Source organism: Anastrepha ludens, chromosome 5, assembly GCF_028408465.1.
Source record: "Anastrepha ludens isolate Willacy chromosome 5, idAnaLude1.1, whole genome shotgun sequence".
NCBI lineage: Eukaryota > Metazoa > Arthropoda > Insecta > Diptera > Tephritidae > Anastrepha > Anastrepha ludens.
Genome location: NC_071501.1, coordinates 23,630,898 through 23,658,323, shown reverse-complemented (window position 1 = coordinate 23,658,323; position 27,426 = coordinate 23,630,898). Strand labels below are relative to the sequence as shown.

Genomic DNA, 27,426 nt, shown 5'->3' with positions numbered 1-27,426 from the left:
GTATGTACCTTCACCTTCATATTTTTAATACTTAGTTTTGAAACTTCCAAAAAGACACATAACTACACTCAAAGATACTCAAAACGTCCATTTCATCATAACCCAAATTAGCAAATTCACTGACGCCAGCATCCTTAGTATTTGTAAGAAGTTCGGCGAGTTGCTGAGGATCTTCATTTTATTGACGCTCAAACTTTGGCCTATGGCTACCTGAGAAACATTGTTTGGTCGCCGAAACAGTGATGGGGCCAGCTGTGTTTTATCGGCGCCCGTACTTTTGTCCGCGGCAAACGCGCAGGGTCGTCGTTAGTCGCCAACCTTAGTTTCGCATATCGCATTTCGCAATCCTTTCAGCTTCAGAGTAGCTGCTGTGAATTCTATTGGCAGGGAGTCATCGCGAAATTTAAGTATTTCAAAATATTGGCTCATCTAAACATCCCAGTTACTTTAATGAATAGCGTGCGCTAGTTTGGTTTGCAAATCGCCTGTGTTGAGTTAACCTCCAGTATTTCCATTCGGATGTAGGTTGCCTACCTAATTCCCCTTCACCACCTCACGTTTAACTGCACAGTTTGGTTGGCCAGCTGTAGTACTAGTTTTCTGCGATCTAGGGCTTTTAGTCACAGAGAGTTTCGCCTTCTGCTGAGAGTTTCGCCGTCCTTTCAATCTTCGTAATGAAAGCGGCATGAGTCATTGCAAACCTTTGCAAGAAGTCTTCTCTCTCTCCCTCATTTTACGGATCCTCTTGCCCCGTAGACGGTATGGAGTAGTATTTGAAGACGTTGACTCAACTAAATCTATTGGATCCGTCAACTAGGCAGCGTATTTGTCTGGCTCGGCTAACATTCATGCACAAATTGACTCCAATGGATGGGAATTTAACGATTATTTGCCCATTCAGATGGTTATGATAACTCAGTGCAACGATTAAGAGTAGCTTGGTAGCCTCAGTGGACTTCAACACTTTCTTGGAAGCACTTGACTGCTCATCTTCACTACGCCAAACGATTTCTTCACTGCTGCGAATTTTTGAAGCGAGAGCTACAAAATATTTTTGAACGGTCTACAGTAGATCATAAAACCTAGTTACAACATGCACAGAGAAACAATAAAGTTATGGTGACTCACCTTAAGTAGTCCTGCTACTTGACAACGCAGCGTGTTGATTTCCGTGAGTGAAGAGTCGCGCGTATACGAGACTAACATGCGTTTATGGCCGATTTTTTTACGATGCAAATTAGAGACCACTTGTTTGGCGAACTGTAAATAAACTCGTACCTGGTTATGGAATGCTCTAAACTTAGGCACAGAGTGTACTTACAAACATATCGGGTATAGTAACTTTGGCATAGGAATTGCCTTCAAACGCCAACGGCAACTGTTGCTGGTCAACGCTGGGTTGGTTACTACCACCGCCGAAGTAACGCAAAGTTGGCCCAATGCGTCGACTGTAAGAGGTGGCAGCTCGAAAGCGTTTGTGTTGGTAGCAGCAGTGGCGACGTTGACGCTGTTGATGTTGCCGGTGGAGCCATAAAAAATGGGTGCTTCTTAAAGCTCAATGGTCAGGTATCTGTTTCAACCGACCGCAGTAGCCTTCTGTCTAACCGGATTTGTAAATCCTCGTAACTTTGTGGTGTCGAAATTATTGATGTGGTGTTTGGGAAACCTAAAAAGAGAGTGTCAAAATAGCGAAGATTTGTAGACAAAAATGAAAAGTTAGGTTAGTTTGATGTAGACAAGGAAGATAATGGAAATAAGAAAGTTGTTTATAAGCAAAATTTTACAGCTACGTCACCTAAACATCTTATTATGTTAAATTCACTGAGAATCGAGCAGCGGTGCCGCGATAAGCGCAATCTTTTATATCATAGTTTCCTCAAACATCTTAGCTTTCCCTCGATCTTACGCCAGAAGCAGAGATGTGCGTTTGTGCAACAGTTTCCGTTAGGCCCCTACATTGGCCAGGTGACACTCTCTTGAAGGGTTTATTCAGAAAAATCCTGGCACCTTTTTTGAATAAAATTTGATTTTTTGTTTTTACCTTTAAATTTCTAATGACAATCATTCGAGTTTTTTTTATTTATTTTAATAACTTATATAATAGATTTTTGGACATATTTGTTGCTGCATTACTACAATAAATACAATATTTAAAATTGGTATTTAAATATTTTTACTTAATTGAATTGATTGAGGTTAAAATATTTTTATCTTTAGATCCCTACCAAATATTTTCGAGATATTTATTACAATAACAATATTTTTATCTCAGCGCTTCAATATTTGCTACACATACGAAACAATTCAATTCAATGTCGCGCGGTAACATTACAATTTCCTTATAATTAAAAAAAAAAGAAATAAATAAATAAAAGGCTTAAACTAATCGAATTTTCTAGACAAACTTATCGACGCACAAATTTTAATTTAAGACCAAATTTCCACTCTAATTGCTTGCAAGTTTTTCAGGCTATTTTTCTATCATGATTTTCAAAATTGAATAACTTTTGCTTCATATTTTCGGCCTTAGAGAGGGTATAGGGTGACAAAACCATCGGCAATACATTAAATGATTTTAATTCCGGTAATTTGATATTGAGCTAAAGAAGAGGGGAATACAAGGAAAATGAGTTGGTCTTTTTTTTTATAAAATAATAGCATTTTTTTCTAATTTTTAATAAAACCATGATTATGAAAATTGCAGTACCTAAATTCATCTTAATGAGATTTATTCTAAAGAGAGCGCCAATGATTTGTTGGTAATTAAGGTGAAAATTAATTAAAAATAACAAGTGGCGCAAAAGTAACCTTGCGATGTTTTTTGGCTGTAATTTAAAAAAAAATGAAAAACTTTGATTCTTCTTGTGGACTATTTTTATTTGGTCTTTTAATTTTTTTTACATCAAGTCGAGAATATGATGTCATGTAAATGGCCGCCGCCACACTTGATTGCCATTTGAGCCCTTTTTATGGCATTTTCCATCACTTTGGCCAAAACTTCCGGCGATAGGTCCTCACATTCTTGACGGATATTGTCTTTAAGAGCTGCAAGAGTCTGAGGCTTGTTGACATAAACCCGCGACTTCAAAAAGCCCCACAAAAAGAAGTCTGGAGCGGTCAAATCAGGCGATCTTGCTGGCCAGTGCAAATCGCCAAAACGGGAGATTAGGCGCCCGGGAAATGCATCCTTCAGCATATCGGTTGTGGCACGTGCAGTGTATGCCGTTGCACCGTCCTGTTGGAACCACATGTTTTCCAATCCCAATTCATCAAGTTGCAGCAAAAAGAACTCGTTGATCATTGCTCTGTAGCGCTCACCATTCACAGTAACCGTTTGGCCCGCGACGTCTTCGAAGAAAAAAGGTCCGATGACTCCTCCAGCGAAAACAGCACACCATACAGTGACTTTGAGCGGGTGTAATGGCTCTTCGTGGGTTACACGCGGATTTTCAGTGATGATTATTTTTGATGAAAAATCATCTTCCTCTTGGTGGTGATTAAGGATGGCTTGAGCGTATGTTAGACGCGATTGGTGGTCAGCAGCTAACAGCTGATGCACCGTCTGCACTTTGTACGGAAACATCTTCAAATCTTGTAACAAAATTCGCTGTAAAGACCGTCGACTGATACCCATTTGCGGGGCACGTCGTCTGGTCGATGTCGACGGCGCTTCCATGACATCCTCGGCTACAGCAGCAATATTCTCTGCAGAACGGCTACTCCGGGGTCTGCCACGCCTGGCAGCATCTCGTGTTGTGCCAGTCTCTTCGAGGCGAGCGGCTAAACGTCGCAGTGTTTCACCAGTAGGCGTTGGACGGCGAGGAAATCTGCGACGAAATTCACGTTGTGCCAAAGTCACCGACCGAATATTGGTCAAATAAATAGTCAGCAATATTCCGCGTTCTGGAGCAGTGTAGCGTAACATTGTTTATTAACGTGTATTTCGCATGTGTTTACTACACAAATGTCACAACAGAACTGACATTAGGGGCCAATCGCAAAATTTATAGCATTTTCTGATAGGAGGATTACTTTAGCGCCACCTGTTACTTTTATTTAATATAGAAATATTATACTAATCTTTTTTTTAATATACTTAAAACTGAAAAAATTTTGCTCGGTCCCAATAAGATGACTAGATACTACATACAGGTAGAGTGCACAGGGACTTATTGATAAGTTTTGGGAATTTATTTGATTCTTATTTAAATTTAATAATATACAGACTGTCTAATAGAAGCGTGAGCGACAAAATTCAAACATATAATTCCATTATAAAAAAAACTTTAAAGTTGAGTTTCGCGATGGAAAACGATTTGTAAGCAGTGTTCCTATAAACACACCTTATAGGTCCAAAAATGTCACGTGCAAGTATAGCAAAATATTTGAAGAAGTCGCAGACGTTCATAAATAAATGGGCACAATGGTATACCGAAGTTAAAAACGTCGATAACTTCTCTGAACGAGACCCAAAAATACCTCTCCAAAGCATGATCAGAAGATCATTGTGACAAAGCAGTTTTAAGGGGGGCCTGGTAGTTACGTTAGGTAGTTACGCTGTGACCGGACAGCTATAGTACAAACTTTATCTTCTTTTCTCGACTTTTCATTTTTATGATTTCTTTGAATTGGCGTACATGAATGAAAAAAAACTAACGAACCTTTTGAAATGAATCACAGCTTGTTCCCTTCAGTATTAAATTCTCTTCTATTTGACCTAACAAAATAGATAAAAAAAAATTCAAGATGGTGTTAATGTATCTAAAGATACGATTCGAGGACTTTTACTTATAGAAGACCTCAAATTTCAAATCACATTGAAAAAAGTCTTATGGCCTAAGCCAAATTCATAACGGAATTGGGTAAACGTAGTATCTTGATGAATCTTCCTTTTGGGCGAATGGTTGCATATGTCGGTCCGTTCGAAATTGTGATGAAAACTAAATTTAAAAAAATTTTGTTTAATTTAATTTTTGCGTTTTTAATTTTTGTCAAAATTTCAAAATTTTTAATCGGAACGGTTATATCTCAAAAAAATGTTTTTGTTTTCATTAAATTTTTTTTTAATTTTCATCAAAATTTCAAACTTTTTAATCGGAACGGTTATATCTCAAAAGACATTTTTTTGTTTTCATTAAATTGTTTTTTTTAATTTTCATCAAAATTTCAAACTTTTTAATCGGAACGGTTATAGCTCAATAAATGTTGGCATAATAAAGTGCGAGTTTAGAGCGTCTCAAAAATCGCATCACAGCATTATTTTTTAATTAATTTTTTTTAATTAAACAAACAATTTTTTTTTTATTTCCATAAAGTTTGTCCTGGGTTTTTGTAAGAGAAAGAAATATATTTTTATAAAAAATTTATTAAAATTAAATAAGAAAAAAATAAGTTGTCAAAGTTTCTCAATAAGTTCCTTTGCTACAGGCATTAGACACACTGTACATATCCATCCCATTCACGATACTTACCAAAGCATTTTGTGACGCTGCATCTTCGGTGGGGTTATGGGCCCAAATGGGATCTATCCAAAATGGCATATTCTAAAAAGACAGCGTGAATTGAAAGATCATATCAATGATTTCGCAGGTTTATGTAACAAGTAAATATTTTTAAGAGTTCGAGACAAAATTGAAGTATTCGTAAAGGATATTATGCACATATCGGGTGTTATTTTAGCTGCATGAGAATTATCGATATCGATAAATATGTTTTCACAGCTGAGAATGGCAAAATTTTACGTAAGGATTTGGCTTACGTGCCTGCAGAATACAGCTCGTGCAAGAATTGAAGCAAAATGAATATCGTTTGCGTCGCATTTGTGCTGATTGGGATCATTTAGATAACTCAGATTTATTGGAAAGGTAGTCAAAAACTGAACTAATCGAATGGACCATGTAACTCATATTCAAAAATTAAATGTCATGAAACTATCTACCAGATTTTGTATTACCATTTTAAGTTTTCAAACTCTTAAAAGAACACCCGATATAATAGCTAAATACCATTTTTTCATTTTAGTTACTATGAGCTGTAAATTTTTTATTTTACTGCCTACAAATTTTTTCATCCATGGCGAGATCTCTCCATATGTCGATTAAGTACGAAAAATTCCACACTTCAAAAACATTTGGAAATTATTAAAATTTCCGCTAACGCGTACATCCCGGAAAAGGGTTTAGTCTGAACTTCATCCTCTAATTTGGGGTACGGGCTTTGCTGTTCTATCGGAAATGGGCCTAGTTGTATGCCACCTCTGAATGACAGCTGTTTCTTTATGAAAATCTCTTTCATAGCAGAAATAGCCTTTGAGAATAGCCATAACAATAAAATAACTCTCTAAAATAAGGTAACGAGAGCGCAGTCGTAAAAAGTGTTGGAAAGCAAAAACAAAACAGTTTTCCAGCCATGAAATAGAGGTGGAAACTTTTGTTCAAAAGAAATGCTAAGGAAAAAATAATTTCTGAATATCTTAGGGGAAGGATACCGGGAGCGCTAATGGAGCTCGTTTACAGCTTCTATTTTTATTGAGATTGATAGCTCACAAGGCTTTTTAGCAAGGATGAGAGATTTCAAGGTTTGCTCTTTAACTATGGTGGAAAAGACAATTGAGAGGGGAACTTTGGCTGCCACGTCATTAGGGGACTCGGCAGCCGAAATGTGCAGGATCATTTCACACACTCCTCCACACTCAATCGTTGTTCATATAGCAACGAAGCAACATGAGTAAAGGTTGCGTCGATTTGTTTTCGTGTATCACTAACACAATCTTACTGCCAGGCGAAATGTGCTCGATCATTTCATATACTCGTACAATCAGTCGTTGTTCAGACGGCAACGAAGGGTCATTGGTTGATTTTTTCGTATTCACCAACGCAATCTCATTTTTTTTTTTAACACACCCCAAGTGCCGTCAGCCTATCAGCTGTTCCTGTCAAATTCGCTCAGAGCCGTTAAAGAGCTCCCCTTCAAAATCCTTTCACGATGGCTTGTTACCTCTTGCAATGAGTTTTGCTCTTATGTGAAAAGGTTGCTAATGGGAGGCAATGCTGGTAGTACGCAAGCAGTGCACGCTTCCAATTTACGACTTGTTAAGCCCTTCGAAAGATGCAGCGATCTGCTTGGCAAATTAAATAATTTCGCGTTCCAAATTTCCATTAAAAATGACAGAAGGTGGTGCACATCACAGTAACGCTATTCTGCTTTTGACAGTAGCTCAACAGCTGATTGCTTAACAGTTTTCTATATTTTGTGAGAAAAAACGTCAGACTAAATTCTGTAACTTCTGACTAAAAAAGAGACTAAATTTAAACCAGGAGATCTTACTGGAAATCTCAATATCCTAAACAGGGTTGAACATGCAGCATGGATGGCCCAGGCGAATGACCACACGGAACCCATACTCAATTTTACTAAGAGATGCAAGGTTATCCTCCCGCTAGTGTTCCACTAGCCCAACATGGCTACATGATGACTTGCAAAAATGCTATGCAGATGAATCCAAAACGCTCCAGGGGGTAGGAGCAGGAATAGTGGGCCTAGAGCACATAAATCTTTAACACTGAATACAGATAGCATAATTTTCCATGCGGAACTCCTTGCCATAATGGAAACAGTGGCAATCATATCCAAAAGAAGGTTCAAAAAAGTAAAATCTAAAATACATTCGGACAGTCAATCAGTCCTCAAACCCTTAAATAGCTTTACGTTTAATTCAAAAGTTCTTTTAGAGTGTAATAATGCACTCAACAAACTGGCGACTCTGGTTGAGATTTCCGTGATTTCATAATCAGGACATGAGGAACACAGGAAACAAGAAAGCAGACTTCTATGTCGAAAAAGGGGCGGAAGCGCCATTTATTGGACCAACCCCATTTTTTTGGCTTTAACAAAAACAATCTAAATCAGGAAACCAGAAAATGGATGCAAATAAAAAGGATCCAAAGGAATACTGGAATGACACAAACGGCCTTAATCACTCCAAAAAGTATCTGAACTTTAATACTAGCAGACCAAAATCTGCTCTAACTTGGAGCACTTACAGGCCAATTTGCATGCAATAAACATTTGAATACAATAGGACCATCTAGCACCAGTTTATGCAGGTTCTGCTGTTATGAAGTGGAGTCCATGGAGCACTTAACCATCAACTGTGAAGCATTAGGTCATAGGAGACACAGAATCCTGGGCACGTTCTTACAAGAGAATAAAGACTTACAAATGCTCCCTTCTCAGGAGCTGGTTCGAGATTATGCGGAAGATTTTTGGACCCTTGTACGTTGATGACGGCGAGTATCGCAGACGATGAAACGATGAGCTGTATGAGCTTTACGACAACATAGACGTAGTGCAGCGAACAAAGATCCAGTGGCTAGGTTGGCTGGGTCATGTTGTCCGAATGGATACAAACGCTCCGGCTCTGAAAGTATTCGATACGATACCAGCTGGTGGTAGTAGAGGAAGAGGGAGACCTCCTCTGTGTTAGAAAGATCAGGTGGAGAAGGTCTTGGCTTCACTAGGTGTTTCGAATTGGCGCGCTTTGTTTAACTCGATACGATTTCTTCACTGCTGCGAATTTTTGAAGCGAGAGCTACAAAATATTTTTGAACGGTCTACAGTAGATCATAAAACCTAGTTACAACATGCACAGAGAAACAATAAAGTTATGGTGACTCACCTTAAGTAGTCCTGCTACTTGACAACGCAGCGTGTTGATTTCCGTGAGTGAAGAGTCGCGCGTATACGAGACTAACATGCGTTTATGGCCGATTTTTTTACGATGCAAATTAGAGACCACTTGTTTGGCGAACTGTAAATAAACTCGTACCTGGTTATGGAATGCTCTAAACTTAGGCACAGAGTGTACTTACAAACATATCGGGTATAGTAACTTTGGCATAGGAATTGCCTTCAAACGCCAACGGCAACTGTTGCTGGTCAACGCTGGGTTGGTTACTACCACCGCCGAAGTAACGCAAAGTTGGCCCAATGCGTCGACTGTAAGAGGTGGCAGCTCGAAAGCGTTTGTGTTGGTAGCAGCAGTGGCGACGTTGACGCTGTTGATGTTGCCGGTGGAGCCATAAAAAATGGGTGCTTCTTAAAGCTCAATGGTCAGGTATCTGTTTCAACCGACCGCAGTAGCCTTCTGTCTAACCGGATTTGTAAATCCTCGTAACTTTGTGGTGTCGAAATTATTGATGTGGTGTTTGGGAAACCTAAAAAGAGAGTGTCAAAATAGCGAAGATTTGTAGACAAAAATGAAAAGTTAGGTTAGTTTGATGTAGACAAGGAAGATAATGGAAATAAGAAAGTTGTTTATAAGCAAAATTTTACAGCTACGTCACCTAAACATCTTATTATGTTAAATTCACTGAGAATCGAGCAGCGGTGCCGCGATAAGCGCAATCTTTTATATCATAGTTTCCTCAAACATCTTAGCTTTCCCTCGATCTTACGCCAGAAGCAGAGATGTGCGTTTGTGCAACAGTTTCCGTTAGGCCCCTACATTGGCCAGGTGACACTCTCTTGAAGGGTTTATTCAGAAAAATCCTGGCACCTTTTTTGAATAAAATTTGATTTTTTGTTTTTACCTTTAAATTTCTAATGACAATCATTCGAGTTTTTTTTATTTATTTTAATAACTTATATAATAGATTTTTGGACATATTTGTTGCTGCATTACTACAATAAATACAATATTTAAAATTGGTATTTAAATATTTTTACTTAATTGAATTGATTGAGGTTAAAATATTTTTATCTTTAGATCCCTACCAAATATTTTCGAGATATTTATTACAATAACAATATTTTTATCTCAGCGCTTCAATATTTGCTACACATACGAAACAATTCAATTCAATGTCGCGCGGTAACATTACAATTTCCTTATAATTAAAAAAAAAAGAAATAAATAAATAAAAGGCTTAAACTAATCGAATTTTCTAGACAAACTTATCGACGCACAAATTTTAATTTAAGACCAAATTTCCACTCTAATTGCTTGCAAGTTTTTCAGGCTATTTTTCTATCATGATTTTCAAAATTGAATAACTTTTGCTTCATATTTTCGGCCTTAGAGAGGGTATAGGGTGACAAAACCATCGGCAATACATTAAATGATTTTAATTCCGGTAATTTGATATTGAGCTAAAGAAGAGGGGAATACAAGGAAAATGAGTTGGTCTTTTTTTTTATAAAATAATAGCATTTTTTTCTAATTTTTAATAAAACCATGATTATGAAAATTGCAGTACCTAAATTCATCTTAATGAGATTTATTCTAAAGAGAGCGCCAATGATTTGTTGGTAATTAAGGTGAAAATTAATTAAAAATAACAAGTGGCGCAAAAGTAACCTTGCGATGTTTTTTGGCTGTAATTTAAAAAAAAATGAAAAACTTTGATTCTTCTTGTGGACTATTTTTATTTGGTCTTTTAATTTTTTTTACATCAAGTCGAGAATATGATGTCATGTAAATGGCCGCCGCCACACTTGATTGCCATTTGAGCCCTTTTTATGGCATTTTCCATCACTTTGGCCAAAACTTCCGGCGATAGGTCCTCACATTCTTGACGGATATTGTCTTTAAGAGCTGCAAGAGTCTGAGGCTTGTTGACATAAACCCGCGACTTCAAAAAGCCCCACAAAAAGAAGTCTGGAGCGGTCAAATCAGGCGATCTTGCTGGCCAGTGCAAATCGCCAAAACGGGAGATTAGGCGCCCGGGAAATGCATCCTTCAGCATATCGGTTGTGGCACGTGCAGTGTATGCCGTTGCACCGTCCTGTTGGAACCACATGTTTTCCAATCCCAATTCATCAAGTTGCAGCAAAAAGAACTCGTTGATCATTGCTCTGTAGCGCTCACCATTCACAGTAACCGTTTGGCCCGCGACGTCTTCGAAGAAAAAAGGTCCGATGACTCCTCCAGCGAAAACAGCACACCATACAGTGACTTTGAGCGGGTGTAATGGCTCTTCGTGGGTTACACGCGGATTTTCAGTGATGATTATTTTTGATGAAAAATCATCTTCCTCTTGGTGGTGATTAAGGATGGCTTGAGCGTATGTTAGACGCGATTGGTGGTCAGCAGCTAACAGCTGATGCACCGTCTGCACTTTGTACGGAAACATCTTCAAATCTTGTAACAAAATTCGCTGTAAAGACCGTCGACTGATACCCATTTGCGGGGCACGTCGTCTGGTCGATGTCGACGGCGCTTCCATGACATCCTCGGCTACAGCAGCAATATTCTCTGCAGAACGGCTACTCCGGGGTCTGCCACGCCTGGCAGCATCTCGTGTTGTGCCAGTCTCTTCGAGGCGAGCGGCTAAACGTCGCAGTGTTTCACCAGTAGGCGTTGGACGGCGAGGAAATCTGCGACGAAATTCACGTTGTGCCAAAGTCACCGACCGAATATTGGTCAAATAAATAGTCAGCAATATTCCGCGTTCTGGAGCAGTGTAGCGTAACATTGTTTATTAACGTGTATTTCGCATGTGTTTACTACACAAATGTCACAACAGAACTGACATTAGGGGCCAATCGCAAAATTTATAGCATTTTCTGATAGGAGGATTACTTTAGCGCCACCTGTTACTTTTATTTAATATAGAAATATTATACTAATCTTTTTTTTAATATACTTAAAACTGAAAAAATTTTGCTCGGTCCCAATAAGATGACTAGATACTACATACAGGTAGAGTGCACAGGGACTTATTGATAAGTTTTGGGAATTTATTTGATTCTTATTTAAATTTAATAATATACAGACTGTCTAATAGAAGCGTGAGCGACAAAATTCAAACATATAATTCCATTATAAAAAAAACTTTAAAGTTGAGTTTCGCGATGGAAAACGATTTGTAAGCAGTGTTCCTATAAACACACCTTATAGGTCCAAAAATGTCACGTGCAAGTATAGCAAAATATTTGAAGAAGTCGCAGACGTTCATAAATAAATGGGCACAATGGTATACCGAAGTTAAAAACGTCGATAACTTCTCTGAACGAGACCCAAAAATACCTCTCCAAAGCATGATCAGAAGATCATTGTGACAAAGCAGTTTTAAGGGGGGCCTGGTAGTTACGTTAGGTAGTTACGCTGTGACCGGACAGCTATAGTACAAACTTTATCTTCTTTTCTCGACTTTTCATTTTTATGATTTCTTTGAATTGGCGTACATGAATGAAAAAAAACTAACGAACCTTTTGAAATGAATCACAGCTTGTTCCCTTCAGTATTAAATTCTCTTCTATTTGACCTAACAAAATAGATAAAAAAAAATTCAAGATGGTGTTAATGTATCTAAAGATACGATTCGAGGACTTTTACTTATAGAAGACCTCAAATTTCAAATCACATTGAAAAAAGTCTTATGGCCTAAGCCAAATTCATAACGGAATTGGGTAAACGTAGTATCTTGATGAATCTTCCTTTTGGGCGAATGGTTGCATATGTCGGTCCGTTCGAAATTGTGATGAAAACTAAATTTAAAAAAATTTTGTTTAATTTAATTTTTGCGTTTTTAATTTTTGTCAAAATTTCAAAATTTTTAATCGGAACGGTTATATCTCAAAAAAATGTTTTTGTTTTCATTAAATTTTTTTTTAATTTTCATCAAAATTTCAAACTTTTTAATCGGAACGGTTATATCTCAAAAGACATTTTTTTGTTTTCATTAAATTGTTTTTTTTAATTTTCATCAAAATTTCAAACTTTTAATCGGAACTTTTAAGCCCCACAAAAAGAAGTCTGGAGCGGTCAAATCAGGCGATCTTGCTGGCCAGTGCAAATCGCCAAAACGGGAGATTAGGCGCCCGGGAAATGCATCCTTCAGCATATCGGTTGTGGCACGTGCAGTGTATGCCGTTGCACCGTCCTGTTGGAACCACATGTTTTCCAATCCCAATTCATCAAGTTGCAGCAAAAAGAACTCGTTGATCATTGCTCTGTAGCGCTCACCATTCACAGTAACCGTTTGGCCCGCGACGTCTTCGAAGAAAAAAGGTCCGATGACTCCTCCAGCGAAAACAGCACACCATACAGTGACTTTGAGCGGGTGTAATGGCTCTTCGTGGGTTACACGCGGATTTTCAGTGATGATTATTTTTGATGAAAAATCATCTTCCTCTTGGTGGTGATTAAGGATGGCTTGAGCGTATGTTAGACGCGATTGGTGGTCAGCAGCTAACAGCTGATGCACCGTCTGCACTTTGTACGGAAACATCTTCAAATCTTGTAACAAAATTCGCTGTAAAGACCGTCGACTGATACCCATTTGCGGGGCACGTCGTCTGGTCGATGTCGACGGCGCTTCCATGACATCCTCGGCTACAGCAGCAATATTCTCTGCAGAACGGCTACTCCGGGGTCTGCCACGCCTGGCAGCATCTCGTGTTGTGCCAGTCTCTTCGAGGCGAGCGGCTAAACGTCGCAGTGTTTCACCAGTAGGCGTTGGACGGCGAGGAAATCTGCGACGAAATTCACGTTGTGCCAAAGTCACCGACCGAATATTGGTCAAATAAATAGTCAGCAATATTCCGCGTTCTGGAGCAGTGTAGCGTAACATTGTTTATTAACGTGTATTTCGCATGTGTTTACTACACAAATGTCACAACAGAACTGACATTAGGGGCCAATCGCAAAATTTATAGCATTTTCTGATAGGAGGATTACTTTAGCGCCACCTGTTACTTTTATTTAATATAGAAATATTATACTAATCTTTTTTTTAATATACTTAAAACTGAAAAAATTTTGCTCGGTCCCAATAAGATGACTAGATACTACATACAGGTAGAGTGCACAGGGACTTATTGATAAGTTTTGGGAATTTATTTGATTCTTATTTAAATTTAATAATATACAGACTGTCTAATAGAAGCGTGAGCGACAAAATTCAAACATATAATTCCATTATAAAAAAAACTTTAAAGTTGAGTTTCGCGATGGAAAACGATTTGTAAGCAGTGTTCCTATAAACACACCTTATAGGTCCAAAAATGTCACGTGCAAGTATAGCAAAATATTTGAAGAAGTCGCAGACGTTCATAAATAAATGGGCACAATGGTATACCGAAGTTAAAAACGTCGATAACTTCTCTGAACGAGACCCAAAAATACCTCTCCAAAGCATGATCAGAAGATCATTGTGACAAAGCAGTTTTAAGGGGGGCCTGGTAGTTACGTTAGGTAGTTACGCTGTGACCGGACAGCTATAGTACAAACTTTATCTTCTTTTCTCGACTTTTCATTTTTATGATTTCTTTGAATTGGCGTACATGAATGAAAAAAAACTAACGAACCTTTTGAAATGAATCACAGCTTGTTCCCTTCAGTATTAAATTCTCTTCTATTTGACCTAACAAAATAGATAAAAAAAAATTCAAGATGGTGTTAATGTATCTAAAGATACGATTCGAGGACTTTTACTTATAGAAGACCTCAAATTTCAAATCACATTGAAAAAAGTCTTATGGCCTAAGCCAAATTCATAACGGAATTGGGTAAACGTAGTATCTTGATGAATCTTCCTTTTGGGCGAATGGTTGCATATGTCGGTCCGTTCGAAATTGTGATGAAAACTAAATTTAAAAAAATTTTGTTTAATTTAATTTTTGCGTTTTTAATTTTTGTCAAAATTTCAAAATTTTTAATCGGAACGGTTATATCTCAAAAAAATGTTTTTGTTTTCATTAAATTTTTTTTTAATTTTCATCAAAATTTCAAACTTTTTAATCGGAACGGTTATATCTCAAAAGACATTTTTTTGTTTTCATTAAATTGTTTTTTTTAATTTTCATCAAAATTTCAAACTTTTTAATCGGAACGGTTATAGCTCAATAAATGTTGGCATAATAAAGTGCGAGTTTAGAGCGTCTCAAAAATCGCATCACAGCATTATTTTTTAATTAATTTTTTTTAATTAAACAAACAATTTTTTTTTTATTTCCATAAAGTTTGTCCTGGGTTTTTGTAAGAGAAAGAAATATATTTTTATAAAAAATTTATTAAAATTAAATAAGAAAAAAATAAGTTGTCAAAGTTTCTCAATAAGTTCCTTTGCTACAGGCATTAGACACACTGTACATATCCATCCCATTCACGATACTTACCAAAGCATTTTGTGACGCTGCATCTTCGGTGGGGTTATGGGCCCAAATGGGATCTATCCAAAATGGCATATTCTAAAAAGACAGCGTGAATTGAAAGATCATATCAATGATTTCGCAGGTTTATGTAACAAGTAAATATTTTTAAGAGTTCGAGACAAAATTGAAGTATTCGTAAAGGATATTATGCACATATCGGGTGTTATTTTAGCTGCATGAGAATTATCGATATCGATAAATATGTTTTCACAGCTGAGAATGGCAAAATTTTACGTAAGGATTTGGCTTACGTGCCTGCAGAATACAGCTCGTGCAAGAATTGAAGCAAAATGAATATCGTTTGCGTCGCATTTGTGCTGATTGGGATCATTTAGATAACTCAGATTTATTGGAAAGGTAGTCAAAAACTGAACTAATCGAATGGACCTGTAACTCATATTCAAAAATTAAATGTCATGAAACTATCTACCAGATTTTGTATTACCATTTTAAGTTTTCAAACTCTTAAAAGAACACCCGATATAATAGCTAAATACCATTTTTTCATTTTAGTTACTATGAGCTGTAAATTTTTTATTTTACTGCCTACAAATTTTTTCATCCATGGCGAGATCTCTCCATATGTCGATTAAGTACGAAAAATTCCACACTTCAAAAACATTTGGAAATTATTAAAATTTCCGCTAACGCGTACATCCCGGAAAAGGGTTTAGTCTGAACTTCATCCTCTAATTTGGGGTACGGGCTTTGCTGTTCTATCGGAAATGGGCCTAGTTGTATGCCACCTCTGAATGACAGCTGTTTCTTTATGAAAATCTCTTTCATAGCAGAAATAGCCTTTGAGAATAGCCATAACAATAAAATAACTCTCTAAAATAAGGTAACGAGAGCGCAGTCGTAAAAAGTGTTGGAAAGCAAAAACAAAACAGTTTTCCAGCCATGAAATAGAGGTGGAAACTTTTGTTCAAAAGAAATGCTAAGGAAAAAATAATTTCTGAATATCTTAGGGGAAGGATACCGGGAGCGCTAATGGAGCTCGTTTACAGCTTCTATTTTTATTGAGATTGATAGCTCACAAGGCTTTTTAGCAAGGATGAGAGATTTCAAGGTTTGCTCTTTAACTATGGTGGAAAAGACAATTGAGAGGGGAACTTTGGCTGCCACGTCATTAGGGGACTCGGCAGCCGAAATGTGCAGGATCATTTCACACACTCCTCCACACTCAATCGTTGTTCATATAGCAACGAAGCAACATGAGTAAAGGTTGCGTCGATTTGTTTTCGTGTATCACTAACACAATCTTACTGCCAGCCGAAATGTGCTCGATCATTTCATATACTCGTACAATCAGTCGTTGTTCAGACGGCAACGAAGGGTCATTGGTTGATTTTTTCGTATTCACCAACGCAATCTCATTTTTTTTTTTAACACACCCCAAGTGCCGTCAGCCTATCAGCTGTTCCTGTCAAATTCGCTCAGAGCCGTTAAAGAGCTCCCCTTCAAAATCCTTTCACGATGGCTTGTTACCTCTTGCAATGAGTTTTGCTCTTATGTGAAAAGGTTGCTAATGGGAGGCAATGCTGGTAGTACGCAAGCAGTGCACGCTTCCAATTTACGACTTGTTAAGCCCTTCGAAAGATGCAGCGATCTGCTTGGCAAATTAAATAATTTCGCGTTCCAAATTTCCATTAAAAATGACAGAAGGTGGTGCACATCACAGTAACGCTATTCTGCTTTTGACAGTAGCTCAACAGCTGATTGCTTAACAGTTTTCTATATTTTGTGAGAAAAAACGTCAGACTAAATTCTGTAACTTCTGACTAAAAAAGAGACTAAATTTAAACCAGGAGATCTTACTGGAAATCTCAATATCCTAAACAGGGTTGAACATGCAGCATGGATGGCCCAGGCGAATGACCACACGGAACCCATACTCAATTTTACTAAGAGATGCAAGGTTATCCTCCCGCTCGTGTTCCACTAGCCCAACATGGCTACATGATGACTTGCAAAAATGCTATGCAGATGAATCCAAAACGCTCCAGGGGGTAGGAGCAGGAATAGTGGGCCTAGAGCACATAAATCTTTAACACTGAATACAGATAGCATAATTTTCCATGCGGAACTTCTTGCCATAATGGAAACAGTGGCAATCATATCCAAAAGAAGGTTCAAAAAAGTAAAATCTAAAATACATTCGGACAGTCAATCAGTCCTCAAACCCTTAAATAGCTTTACGTTTAATTCAAAAGTTCTTTTAGAGTGTAATAATGCACTCAACAAACTGGCGACTCTGGTTGAGATTTCCGTGATTTCATAATCAGGACATGAGGAACACAGGAAACAAGAAAGCAGACTTCTATGTCGAAAAAGGGGCGGAAGCGCCATTTATTGGACCAACCCCATTTTTTTGGCTTTAACAAAAACAATCTAAATCAGGAAACCAGAAAATGGATGCAAATAAAAAGGATCCAAAGGAATACTGGAATGACACAAACGGCCTTAATCACTCCAAAAAGTATCTGAACTTTAATACTAGCAGACCAAAATCTGCTCTAACTTGGAGCACTTACAGGCCAATTTGCATGCAATAAACATTTGAATACAATAGGACCATCTAGCACCAGTTTATGCAGGTTCTGCTGTTATGAAGTGGAGTCCATGGAGTACTTAACCATCAACTGTGAAGCATTAGGTCATAGGAGACACAGAATCCTGGGCACGTTCTTACAAGAGAATAAAGACTTACAAATGCTCCCTTCTCAGGAGCTGGTTCGAGATTATGCGGAAGATTTTTGGACCCTTGTACGTTGATGACGGCGAGTATCGCAGACGATGAAACGATGAGCTGTATGAGCTTTACGACAACATAGACGTAGTGCAGCGAACAAAGATCCAGTGGCTAGGTTGGCTGGGTCATGTTGTCCGAATGGATACAAACGCTCCGGCTCTGAAAGTATTCGATACGGTACCAGCTGGTGGTAGTAGAGGAAGAGGAAGACCTCCTCTGCGTTAGAAAGATCAGGTGGAGAAGGTCTTGGCTTCACTAGGTGTTTCGAATTGGCGCGCTTTGTTTAACTCGATACGATTTCTTCACTGCTGCGAATTTTTGAAGCGAGAGCTACAAAATATTTTTGAACGGTCTACAGTAGATCATAAAACCTAGTTACAACATGCACAGAGAAACAATAAAGTTATGGTGACTCACCTTAAGTAGTCCTGCTACTTGACAACGCAGCGTGTTGATTTCCGTGAGTGAAGAGTCGCGCGTATACGAGACTAACATGCGTTTATGGCCGATTTTTTTACGATGCAAATTAGAGACCACTTGTTTGGCGAACTGTAAATAAACTCGTACCTGGTTATGGAATGCTCTAAACTTAGGCACAGAGTGTACTTACAAACATATCGGGTATAGTAACTTTAGCATAGGAATTGCCTTCAAACGCCTACGGCAACTGTTGCTGGTCAACGCTGGGTTGGTTACTACCACCGCCGAAGTAACGCAAAGTTGGCCCAATGCGTCGACTGTAAGAGGTGGCAGCTCGAAAGCGTTTGTGTTGGTAGCAGCAGTGGCGACGTTGACGCTGTTGATGTTGCCGGTGGAGCCATAAAAAATGGGTGCTTCTTAAAGCTCAATGGTCAGGTATCTGTTTCAACCGACCGCAGTAGCCTTCTGTCTAACCGGATTTGTAAATCCTCGTAACTTTGTGGTGTCGAAATTATTGATGTGGTGTTTGGGAAACCTAAGAAGAGAGTGTCAAAATAGCGAAGATTTGTAGACAAAAATGAAAAGTTAGGTTAGTTTGATGTAGACAAGGAAGATAATGGAAATAAGAAAGTTGTTTATAAGCAAAATTTTACAGCTACGTCACCTAAACATCTTATTATGTTAAATTCACTGAGAATCGAGCAGCGGTGCCGCGATAAGCGCAATCTTTTATATCATAGTTTCCTCAAACATCTTAGCTTTCCCTCGATCTTACGCCAGAAGCAGAGATGTGCGTTTGTGCAACAGTTTCCGTTAGGCCCCTACATTGGCCAGGTGACACTCTCTTGAAGGGTTTATTCAGAAAAATCCTGGCACCTTTTTTGAATAAAATTTGATTTTTTGTTTTTACCTTTAAATTTCTAATGACAATCATTCGAGTTTTTTTTATTTATTTTAATAACTTATATAATATATTAGATTTTTGGACATATTTGTTGCTGCATTACTACAATAAATACAATATTTAAAATTGGTATTTAAATATTTTTACTTAATTGAATTGATTGAGGTTAAAATATTTTTATCTTTAGATCCCTACCAAATATTTTCGAGATATTTATTACAATAACAATATTTTTATCTCAGCGCTTCAATATTTGCTACACATACGAAACAATTCAATTCAATGTCGCGCGGTAACATTACAATTTCCTTATAATTAAAAAAAAAAGAAATAAATAAATAAAAGGCTTAAACTAATCGAATTTTCTAGACAAACTTATCGACGCACAAATTTTAATTTAAGACCAAATTTCCACTCTAATTGCTTGCAAGTTTTTCAGGCTATTTTTCTATCATGATTTTCAAAATTGAATAACTTTTGCTTCATATTTTCGGCCTTAGAGAGGGTATAGGGTGACAAAACCATCGGCAATACATTAAATGATTTTAATTCCGGTAATTTGATATTGAGCTAAAGAAGAGGGGAATACAAGGAAAATGAGTTGGTATTTTTTTTTAGAAAATAGCATTTTTTTCTAATTTTTAATAAAACCATGATTATGAAAATTGCAGTACCTAAATTCATCTTAATGAGATTTATTCTAAAGAGAGCGCCAATGATTTGTTGGTAATTAAGGTGAAAATTAATTAAAAATAACAGGTGGCGCAAAAGTAACCTTGCGATGTTTTTTGGTTGTAATTTAAAAAAAAATGAAAAACTTTGATTCTTCTTGTGGATTATTTTTATTTGGTCTTTTAATTTTTTTTACATCAAGTCGAGAATATGATGTCATGTAAATGGCCGCCGCCACAGTTGATTGCAATTTGAGCCCTTTTTATGGCATTTTCCATCACTTTGGCCAAAACTTCCGGCGATAGGTCCTCACATTCTTGACGGATATTGTCTTTAAGAGCTGCAAGAGTCTGAGGCTTGTTGACATAAACCCGCGACTTCAAAAAGCCCCACAAAAAGAAGTCTGGAGCGGTCAAATCAGGCGATCTTGCTGGCCAGTGCAAATCGCCAAAACGGGAGATTAGGCGCCCGGGAAATGCATCCTTCAGCATATCGGTTGTGGCCCGTGCAGTGTATGCCGTTGCACCGTCCTGTTGGAACCACATGTTTTCCAATCCCAATTCATCAAGTTGCAGCAAAAAGAACTCGTTGATCATTGCTCTGTAGCGCTCACCATTCACAGTAACCGTTTGGCCCGCGACGTCTTCGAAGAAAAAAGGTCCGATGACTCCTCCAGCGAAAACAGCACACCATACAGTGACTTTGAGCGGGTGTAATGGCTCTTCGTGGGTTACACGCGGATTTTCAGTGCCCCAGAAGCGTAAAATTTGCTTATTTACGTACCCGCTAAGATGGAAATGGGCCTCATCACTCATGATTATTTTTGATGAAAAATCATCTTCCTCTTGGTGGTGATTAAGGATGGCTTGAGCGTATGTTAGGCGCGATTGGCGGTCAGCAGCTAACAGCTGATGCACCGTCTGGACTTTGTACGGAAACATCTTCAAATCTTGTACCAAAATTCGTTGTAAAGACCGTCGACTGATACCCATTTGCGTGGCACGTCGTCTGGTCGATGTCGACGGCGCTTCCATGACATCCTCGGCTACAGCAGCAATATTCTCTGCAGAACAGCTACTCCGGGGTCTGCCACGCCTGGCAGCATCTCGTGTTGTGCCAGTCTCTTCGAGGCGAGCGGCTAAACGTCGCAGTGTTTCACCAGTAGGCGTTGGACGGCGAGGAAATCTGCGACGAAATTCACGTTGTGCCAAAGTCACCGACCGAATATTGGTCAAATAAATAGTCAGCAATATTCCGCGTTCTGGAGCAGTGTAGCGTAACATTGTTTATTAACGTACTATATTTGGCATGTATTTACTACACAAATGTCAAAACAGAACTGACATTAGGGGACAATCGCAAAATTTATAGCATTTTCTGATAGGAGGATTACTTTAGCGCCACCTGTTACTTTTATTTAATATAGAAATATTATACTAATCTTTTTTTTAATATACTTAAAACTGAAAAAATTTTGCTCGGTCCCAATAAGATGACTAGATACTACATACAGGTAGAGTGCACAGGGACTTATTGATAAGTTGTGGGAATTTATTTGATTCTTATTTAAATTTAATATTGTAATATACAGACTGTCTAATAGAAGCGTGAGCGACAAAATTCAAACATATAATTCCATTATAAAAAAAACTTTAAATGCTGCTAAAATGGTGTAAAGCGTTGTGCAGTTTGTTAGTTTTGTGAGAAATTCAGAAAACGTACGTTGTTTTTAGAAAATGAGTTTCGCGATGGAAAACGATTTGTAAGCAGTGTTCCTATAAACACACCTTATAGGTCCAAAAATGTCACGCGCAAATATAGCAACAATTTGAAGCAAAATATTTGAAGAAGTCGCAGACGTTCATAAATAAATGGGCACAATGGTATACCGAAGTTAAAAACGTCGATAACTTCTCTGAACGAGACCCAAAAATACCTCTCCAAAGCATGATCAGAAGATCATTGTGACAAAGCAGTTTTAAGGGGGGCCTGGTTTATAAGGTCAAAAAAATCAATTTTTTTTTTTCCTAATATATTTCAGAATATTCACACAAAGTTACAGAGCCTAATTCTCAATATTTCCGTAGATACAAAGCCAAAGGTAGGCGAGCGTTAGGTAGTTACGCTGTGACCGGACAGCTATAGTACAAACTTTATCTTCTTTTCTCGACTTTTCATTTTTATGATTTCTTTGAATTGGCGTACATGAATGAAAAAAAACTAATGAACCTTTTGAAATGAATCATAGCTTGTTCCCTTCAGTATTAAATTCTCTTCTATTTGACCTAACAAAATAGATAAAAAAAAATTCAAGATTTTTATACCAAGTTAAATTGAATTTTTTTTTTATAGAAAGGCATTTTTTTCTTTAAAACCTCCAAAAAGTTGAAATTTTGGAATTTCTCTCAGTTTTCTAGTTCATCTAGAATAAAAAATCATGATAATTAGAAATCCATTTGAATTTTTTGCTTTAGATAATAATTACGAGCCGTATCTTGTACGCCAGTTGGAAACTCCAGCGTTGCAGCGCTCTACTAATTTCTATGTTAAACATTTTTTTTCAACTTATTTTAACCAGTACAAAAATTTTTTATACTTTTTAAATGTTCATTAAAAGATAAAAACTTTGCAGTGCTAAACTAATTTTTTCCTTAAAAAAAAAAATCGCAAAGAGATGCAATTTTTAGACCTCATAAACCAGGCTCCGCCTTAAGGAAAGGTGGTGTTAATGTATCTAAAGATACGATTCGAGGACTTTTACTTATAGAAGACCTCAAATTTCAAATCACATTGAAAAAAGTCTTATGGCCTAAGCCAAATTCATAACGGAATTGGGTAAACGTAGTATCTTGATGAATCTTCCTTTTGGGCGAATGGTTGCATATGTCGGACCGTTCGAAATTGTGATGAAAACTAAATTTTAAAAAATTTTGTTTAATTTAATTTTTGCGTTTTTAATTTTTGTCAAAATTTCAAAATTTTTAATCGGAACGGTTATATCTCAAAAAAATGTTTTTGTTTTCATTAAATTTTTTTTTAATTTTCATCAAAATTTCAAACTTTTTAATCGGAACGGTTAATGTCTCAAAAGACATTTTTTTGTTTTCATTAAATTGTTTTTTTAATTTTCATCAAAATTTCAACCTTTTTAATCGGAACGGTTATAGCTCAATAAATGTTGGCATAATAAAGTGCGAGTTTAGAGCGTCTCAAAAATCGCATCACAGCATTATTTTTTAATTAATTTTTTTTAATTAAACAAACAATTTTTTTTTTATTTCCATAAAGTTTGAGACTGGGTTTTTGTAAGAGAAAGAAATATATTTTTATAAAAAATTTATTAAAATTAAATAAGAAAAAAATAAGTTGTCAAAGTTTCTCAATAAGTTCCTTTGCTACAGGCATTAGACACACTGTACATATCCATCCCATTCACGATACTTACCAAAGCATTTTGTGACGCTGCATCTTCGGTGGGGTTATGGGCCCAAATGGGATCTATCCAAAATGGCATATTCTAAAAAGACAGCGTGAATTGAAAGATCATATCAATGACTTCGCAGGTTTATGTAACAAGTAAATATTTTTAAGAGTTCGAGACAAAATTGAAGTATTCGTAAAGGATATTATGCACATATCGGGTGTTATTTTAGCTGCATGAGAATTATCGATATCGATAAATATGTTTTCACAGCTGAGAATGGCAAAATTTTACGTAAGGATTTGGCTTACGTGCCTGCAGAATACAGCTCGTGCAAGAATTGAAGCAAAATGAATATCGTTTGCGTCGCATTTGTGCTGATTGGGATCATTTAGATAACTCAGATTTATTGGAAAGGTAGTCAAAAACTGAACTAATCGAATGGACCATGTAACTCATATTCAAAAATTAAATGTCATGAAACTATCTACCAGATTTTGTATTACCATTTTAAGTTTTCAAACTCTTAAAAGAACACCCGATATAATAGCTAAATACCATTTTTTCGTTTTAGTTACTATGAGCTGTAAATTTTTTATTTTACTGCCTACAAATTTTTTCATCCATGGCGAGATCTCTACATATGTCGATTAAGTACGAAAAATTCCACACTTCAAAAACATTTGGAAATTATTAAAATTTCCGCTAACGCGTACATCCCGGAAAAGGGTTTAGTCTGAACTTCATCCTCTAATTTGGGGTACGGGCTTTGCTGTTCTATCGGAAATGGGCCTAGTTGTATGCCACCTCTGAATGACAGCTGTTTCTTTATGAAAATCTCTTTCATAGCAGAAATAGCCTTTGAGAATAGCCATAACAATAAAATAACTCTCTAAAATAAGGTAACGAGAGCGCAGTCGTAAAAAGTGTTGGAAAGCAAAAACAAAACAGTTTTCCAGCCATGAAATAGAGGTGGAAACTTTTGTTCAAAAGAAATGCTAAGGAAAAAATAATTTCTGAATATCTTAGGGGAAGGATACCGGGAGCGCTAATGGAGCTCGTTTACAGCTTCTATTTTTATTGAGATTGATAGCTCACAAGGCTTTTTAGCAAGGATGAGAGATTTCAAGGTTTGCTCTTTAACTATGGTGGAAAAGACAATTGAGAGGGGAACTTTGGCTGCCACGTCATTAGGGGACTCGGCAGCCGAAATGTGCAGGATCATTTCACACACTCCTCCACACTCAATCGTTGTTCATATAGCAACGAAGCAACATGAGTAAAGGTTGCGTCGATTTGTTTTCGTGTATCACTAACACAATCTTACTGCCAGCCGAAATGTGCTCGATCATTTCACATACTCGTACAATCAGTCGTTGTTCAGACGGCAACGAAGGGTCATTGGTTGATTTTTTCGTATTCACCAACGCAATCTCATTTTTTTTGTGAACACACCCCAAGTGCCGTCAGCCTATCAGCTGTTCCTGTCAAATTCGCTCAGAGCCGTTAAAGAGCTCCCCTTCAAAATCCTTTCACGATGGCTTGTTACCTCTTGCAATGAGTTTTGCTCTTATGTGAAAAGGTTGCTAATGGGAGGCAATGCTGGTAGTACGCAAGCAGTGTACGCTTCCAATTTACGACTTGTTAAGCCCTTCGAAAGATGCAGCGATCTGCTTGGCAAATTAAATAATTTCGCGTTCCAAATTTCCATTAAAAATGACAGAAGGTGGTGCACATCACAGTAACGCTATTCTGCTTTTGACAGTAGCTCAACAGCTGATTGCTTAACAGTTTTCTATATTTTGTGAGAAAAAACGTCAGACTAAATTCTGTAACTTCTGACTAAAAAAGAGACTAAATTTAAACCAGGAGATCTTACTGGAAATCTCAATATCCTAAACAGGGTTGAACATGCAGCATGGATGGCCCAGGCGAATGACCACACGGAACCCATACTCAATTTTACTAAGAGATGCAAGGTTATCCTCCCGCTCGTGTTCCACTAGCCCAACATGGCTACATGATGACTTGCAAAAATGCTATGCAGATGAATCCAAAACGCTCCAGGGGGTAGGAGCAGGAATAGTGGGCCTAGAGCACATAAATCTTTAACACTGAATACAGATAGCATAATTTTCCATGCGGAACTTCTTGCCATAATGGAAACAGTGGCAATCATATCCAAAAGAAGGTTCAAAAAAGTAAAATCTAAAATACATTCGGACAGTCAATCAGTCCTCAAACCCTTAAATAGCTTTACGTTTAATTCAAAAGTTCTTTTAGAGTGTAATAATGCACTCAACAAACTGGCGACTCTGGTTGAGATTTCCGTGATTTCATAATCAGGACATGAGGAACACAGGAAACAAGAAAGCAGACTTCTATGTCGAAAAAGGGGCGGAAGCGCCATTTATTGGACCAACCCCATTTTTTTGGCTTTAACAAAAACAATCTAAATCAGGAAACCAGAAAATGGATGCAAATAAAAAGGATCCAAAGGAATACTGGAATGACACAAACGGCCTTAATCACTCCAAAAAGTATCTGAACTTTAATACTAGCAGACCAAAATCTGCTCTAACTTGGAGCACTTACAGGCCAATTTGCATGCAATAAACATTTGAATACAATAGGACCATCTAGCACCAGTTTATGCAGGTTCTGCTGTTATGAAGTGGAGTCCATGGAGTACTTAACCATCAACTGTGAAGCATTAGGTCATAGGAGACACAGAATCCTGGGCACGTTCTTACAAGAGAATAAAGACTTACAAATGCTCCCTTCTCAGGAGCTGGTTCGAGATTATGCGGAAGATTTTTGGACCCTTGTACGTTGATGACGGCGAGTATCGCAGACGATGAAACGATGAGCTGTATGAGCTTTACGACAACATAGACGTAGTGCAGCGAACAAAGATCCAGTGGCTAGGTTGGCTGGGTCATGTTGTCCGAATGGATACAAACGCTCCGGCTCTGAAAGTATTCGATACGGTACCAGCTGGTGGTAGTAGAGGAAGAGGAAGACCTCCTCTGCGTTAGAAAGATCAGGTGGAGAAGGTCTTGGCTTCACTAGGTGTTTGGAATTGGCGCGCTTTGTTTAACTCGATACGATTTCTTCACTGCTGCGAATTTTTGAAGCGAGAGCTACAAAATATTTTTGAACGGTCTACAGTAGATCATAAAACCTAGTTACAACATGCACAGAGAAACAATAAAGTTATGGTGACTCACCTTAAGTAGTCCTGCTACTTGACAACGCAGCGTGTTGATTTCCGTGAGTGAAGAGTCGCGCGTATACGAGACTAACATGCGTTTATGGCCGATTTTTTTACGATGCAAATTAGAGACCACTTGTTTGGCGAACTGTAAATAAACTCGTACCTGGTTATGGAATGCTCTAAACTTAGGCACAGAGTGTACTTACAAACATATCGGGTATAGTAACTTTAGCATAGGAATTGCCTTCAAACGCCTACGGCAACTGTTGCTGGTCAACGCTGGGTTGGTTACTACCACCGCCGAAGTAACGCAAAGTTGGCCCAATGCGTCGACTGTAAGAGGTGGCAGCTCGAAAGCGTTTGTGTTGGTAGCAGCAGTGGCGACGTTGACGCTGTTGATGTTGCCGGTGGAGCCATAAAAAATGGGTGCTTCTTAAAGCTCAATGGTCAGGTATCTGTTTCAACCGACCGCAGTAGCCTTCTGTCTAACCGGATTTGTAAATCCTCGTAACTTTGTGGTGTCGAAATTATTGATGTGGTGTTTGGGAAACCTAAGAAGAGAGTGTCAAAATAGCGAAGATTTGTAGACAAAAATGAAAAGTTAGGTTAGTTTGATGTAGACAAGGAAGATAATGGAAATAAGAAAGTTGTTTATAAGCAAAATTTTACAGCTACGTCACCTAAACATCTTATTATGTTAAATTCACTGAGAATCGAGCAGCGGTGCCGCGATAAGCGCAATCTTTTATATCATAGTTTCCTCAAACATCTTAGCTTTCCCTCGATCTTACGCCAGAAGCAGAGATGTGCGTTTGTGCAACAGTTTCCGTTAGGCCCCTACATTGGCCAGGTGACACTCTCTTGAAGGGTTTATTCAGAAAAAT

General features: G+C 37.8%; 2 protein-coding genes across 8 annotated transcripts; both read right to left on the bottom strand.

Moving 5' to 3' along the window:
* Positions 1–9: 9 nt before the first annotated feature.
* Positions 10–18,418, bottom strand: LOC128865148 (uncharacterized). 5 transcript variants are annotated; one of them, XM_054105200.1, is made up of 8 exons: positions 18,326–18,418; positions 17,867–18,260; positions 15,121–15,192; positions 9,345–9,556; positions 8,871–9,215; positions 8,678–8,809; positions 5,472–5,543; positions 1,610–1,666 (listed from the first exon to the last, which is right to left on the bottom strand). In XM_054105200.1, exons 5-8 carry the CDS (start codon positions 8,874–8,876, stop codon positions 1,643–1,645), a joined length of 234 nt encoding a protein of 77 aa, XP_053961175.1. In that variant the 5' UTR covers positions 8,877–9,215; positions 9,345–9,556; positions 15,121–15,192; positions 17,867–18,260; positions 18,326–18,418; the 3' UTR covers positions 1,610–1,642. The 5 variants fall into 5 exon arrangements, 4 of the variants coding, with proteins under 4 accessions (XP_053961173.1, XP_053961172.1, XP_053961175.1 ...); XM_054105199.1 differs by lacking the exon at positions 1,610–1,666 and adding an exon at positions 2,065–2,600; XM_054105198.1 differs by lacking the exons at positions 5,472–5,543; positions 8,871–9,215; positions 9,345–9,556; ... (1 more) ...; positions 17,867–18,260; positions 18,326–18,418 and adding exons at positions 10–1,063; positions 1,129–1,260 and having other exon boundaries at positions 1,322–1,666; positions 8,678–8,767.
* Positions 18,419–18,806: 388 nt separating this feature from the next.
* Positions 18,807–27,421, bottom strand: LOC128865150 (uncharacterized). Of its 3 annotated transcripts, XR_008454754.1 has the most exons (6): positions 27,223–27,421; positions 26,749–27,093; positions 26,556–26,687; positions 23,350–23,421; positions 18,993–19,204; positions 18,807–18,863 (listed from the first exon to the last, which is right to left on the bottom strand). XR_008454754.1 is itself a non-coding variant. In XM_054105201.1 (5 exons), the coding sequence occupies exons 2-5, from the start codon at positions 26,752–26,754 to the stop codon at positions 19,668–19,670; spliced, it is 345 nt and encodes a 114-aa protein (XP_053961176.1). In that variant the 5' UTR covers positions 26,755–27,093; positions 27,223–27,418; the 3' UTR covers positions 19,318–19,667. The 3 variants fall into 3 exon arrangements, 1 of the variants encoding a protein (XP_053961176.1); XM_054105201.1 differs by lacking the exons at positions 18,807–18,863; positions 18,993–19,204 and adding an exon at positions 19,318–19,802 and having other exon boundaries at positions 27,223–27,418; XR_008454755.1 differs by lacking the exons at positions 18,807–18,863; positions 18,993–19,204; positions 26,749–27,093; positions 27,223–27,421 and adding exons at positions 19,318–19,802; positions 26,097–26,490 and having other exon boundaries at positions 26,556–26,647.
* Between the last annotated feature and the right edge of the window lie 5 nt (positions 27,422–27,426).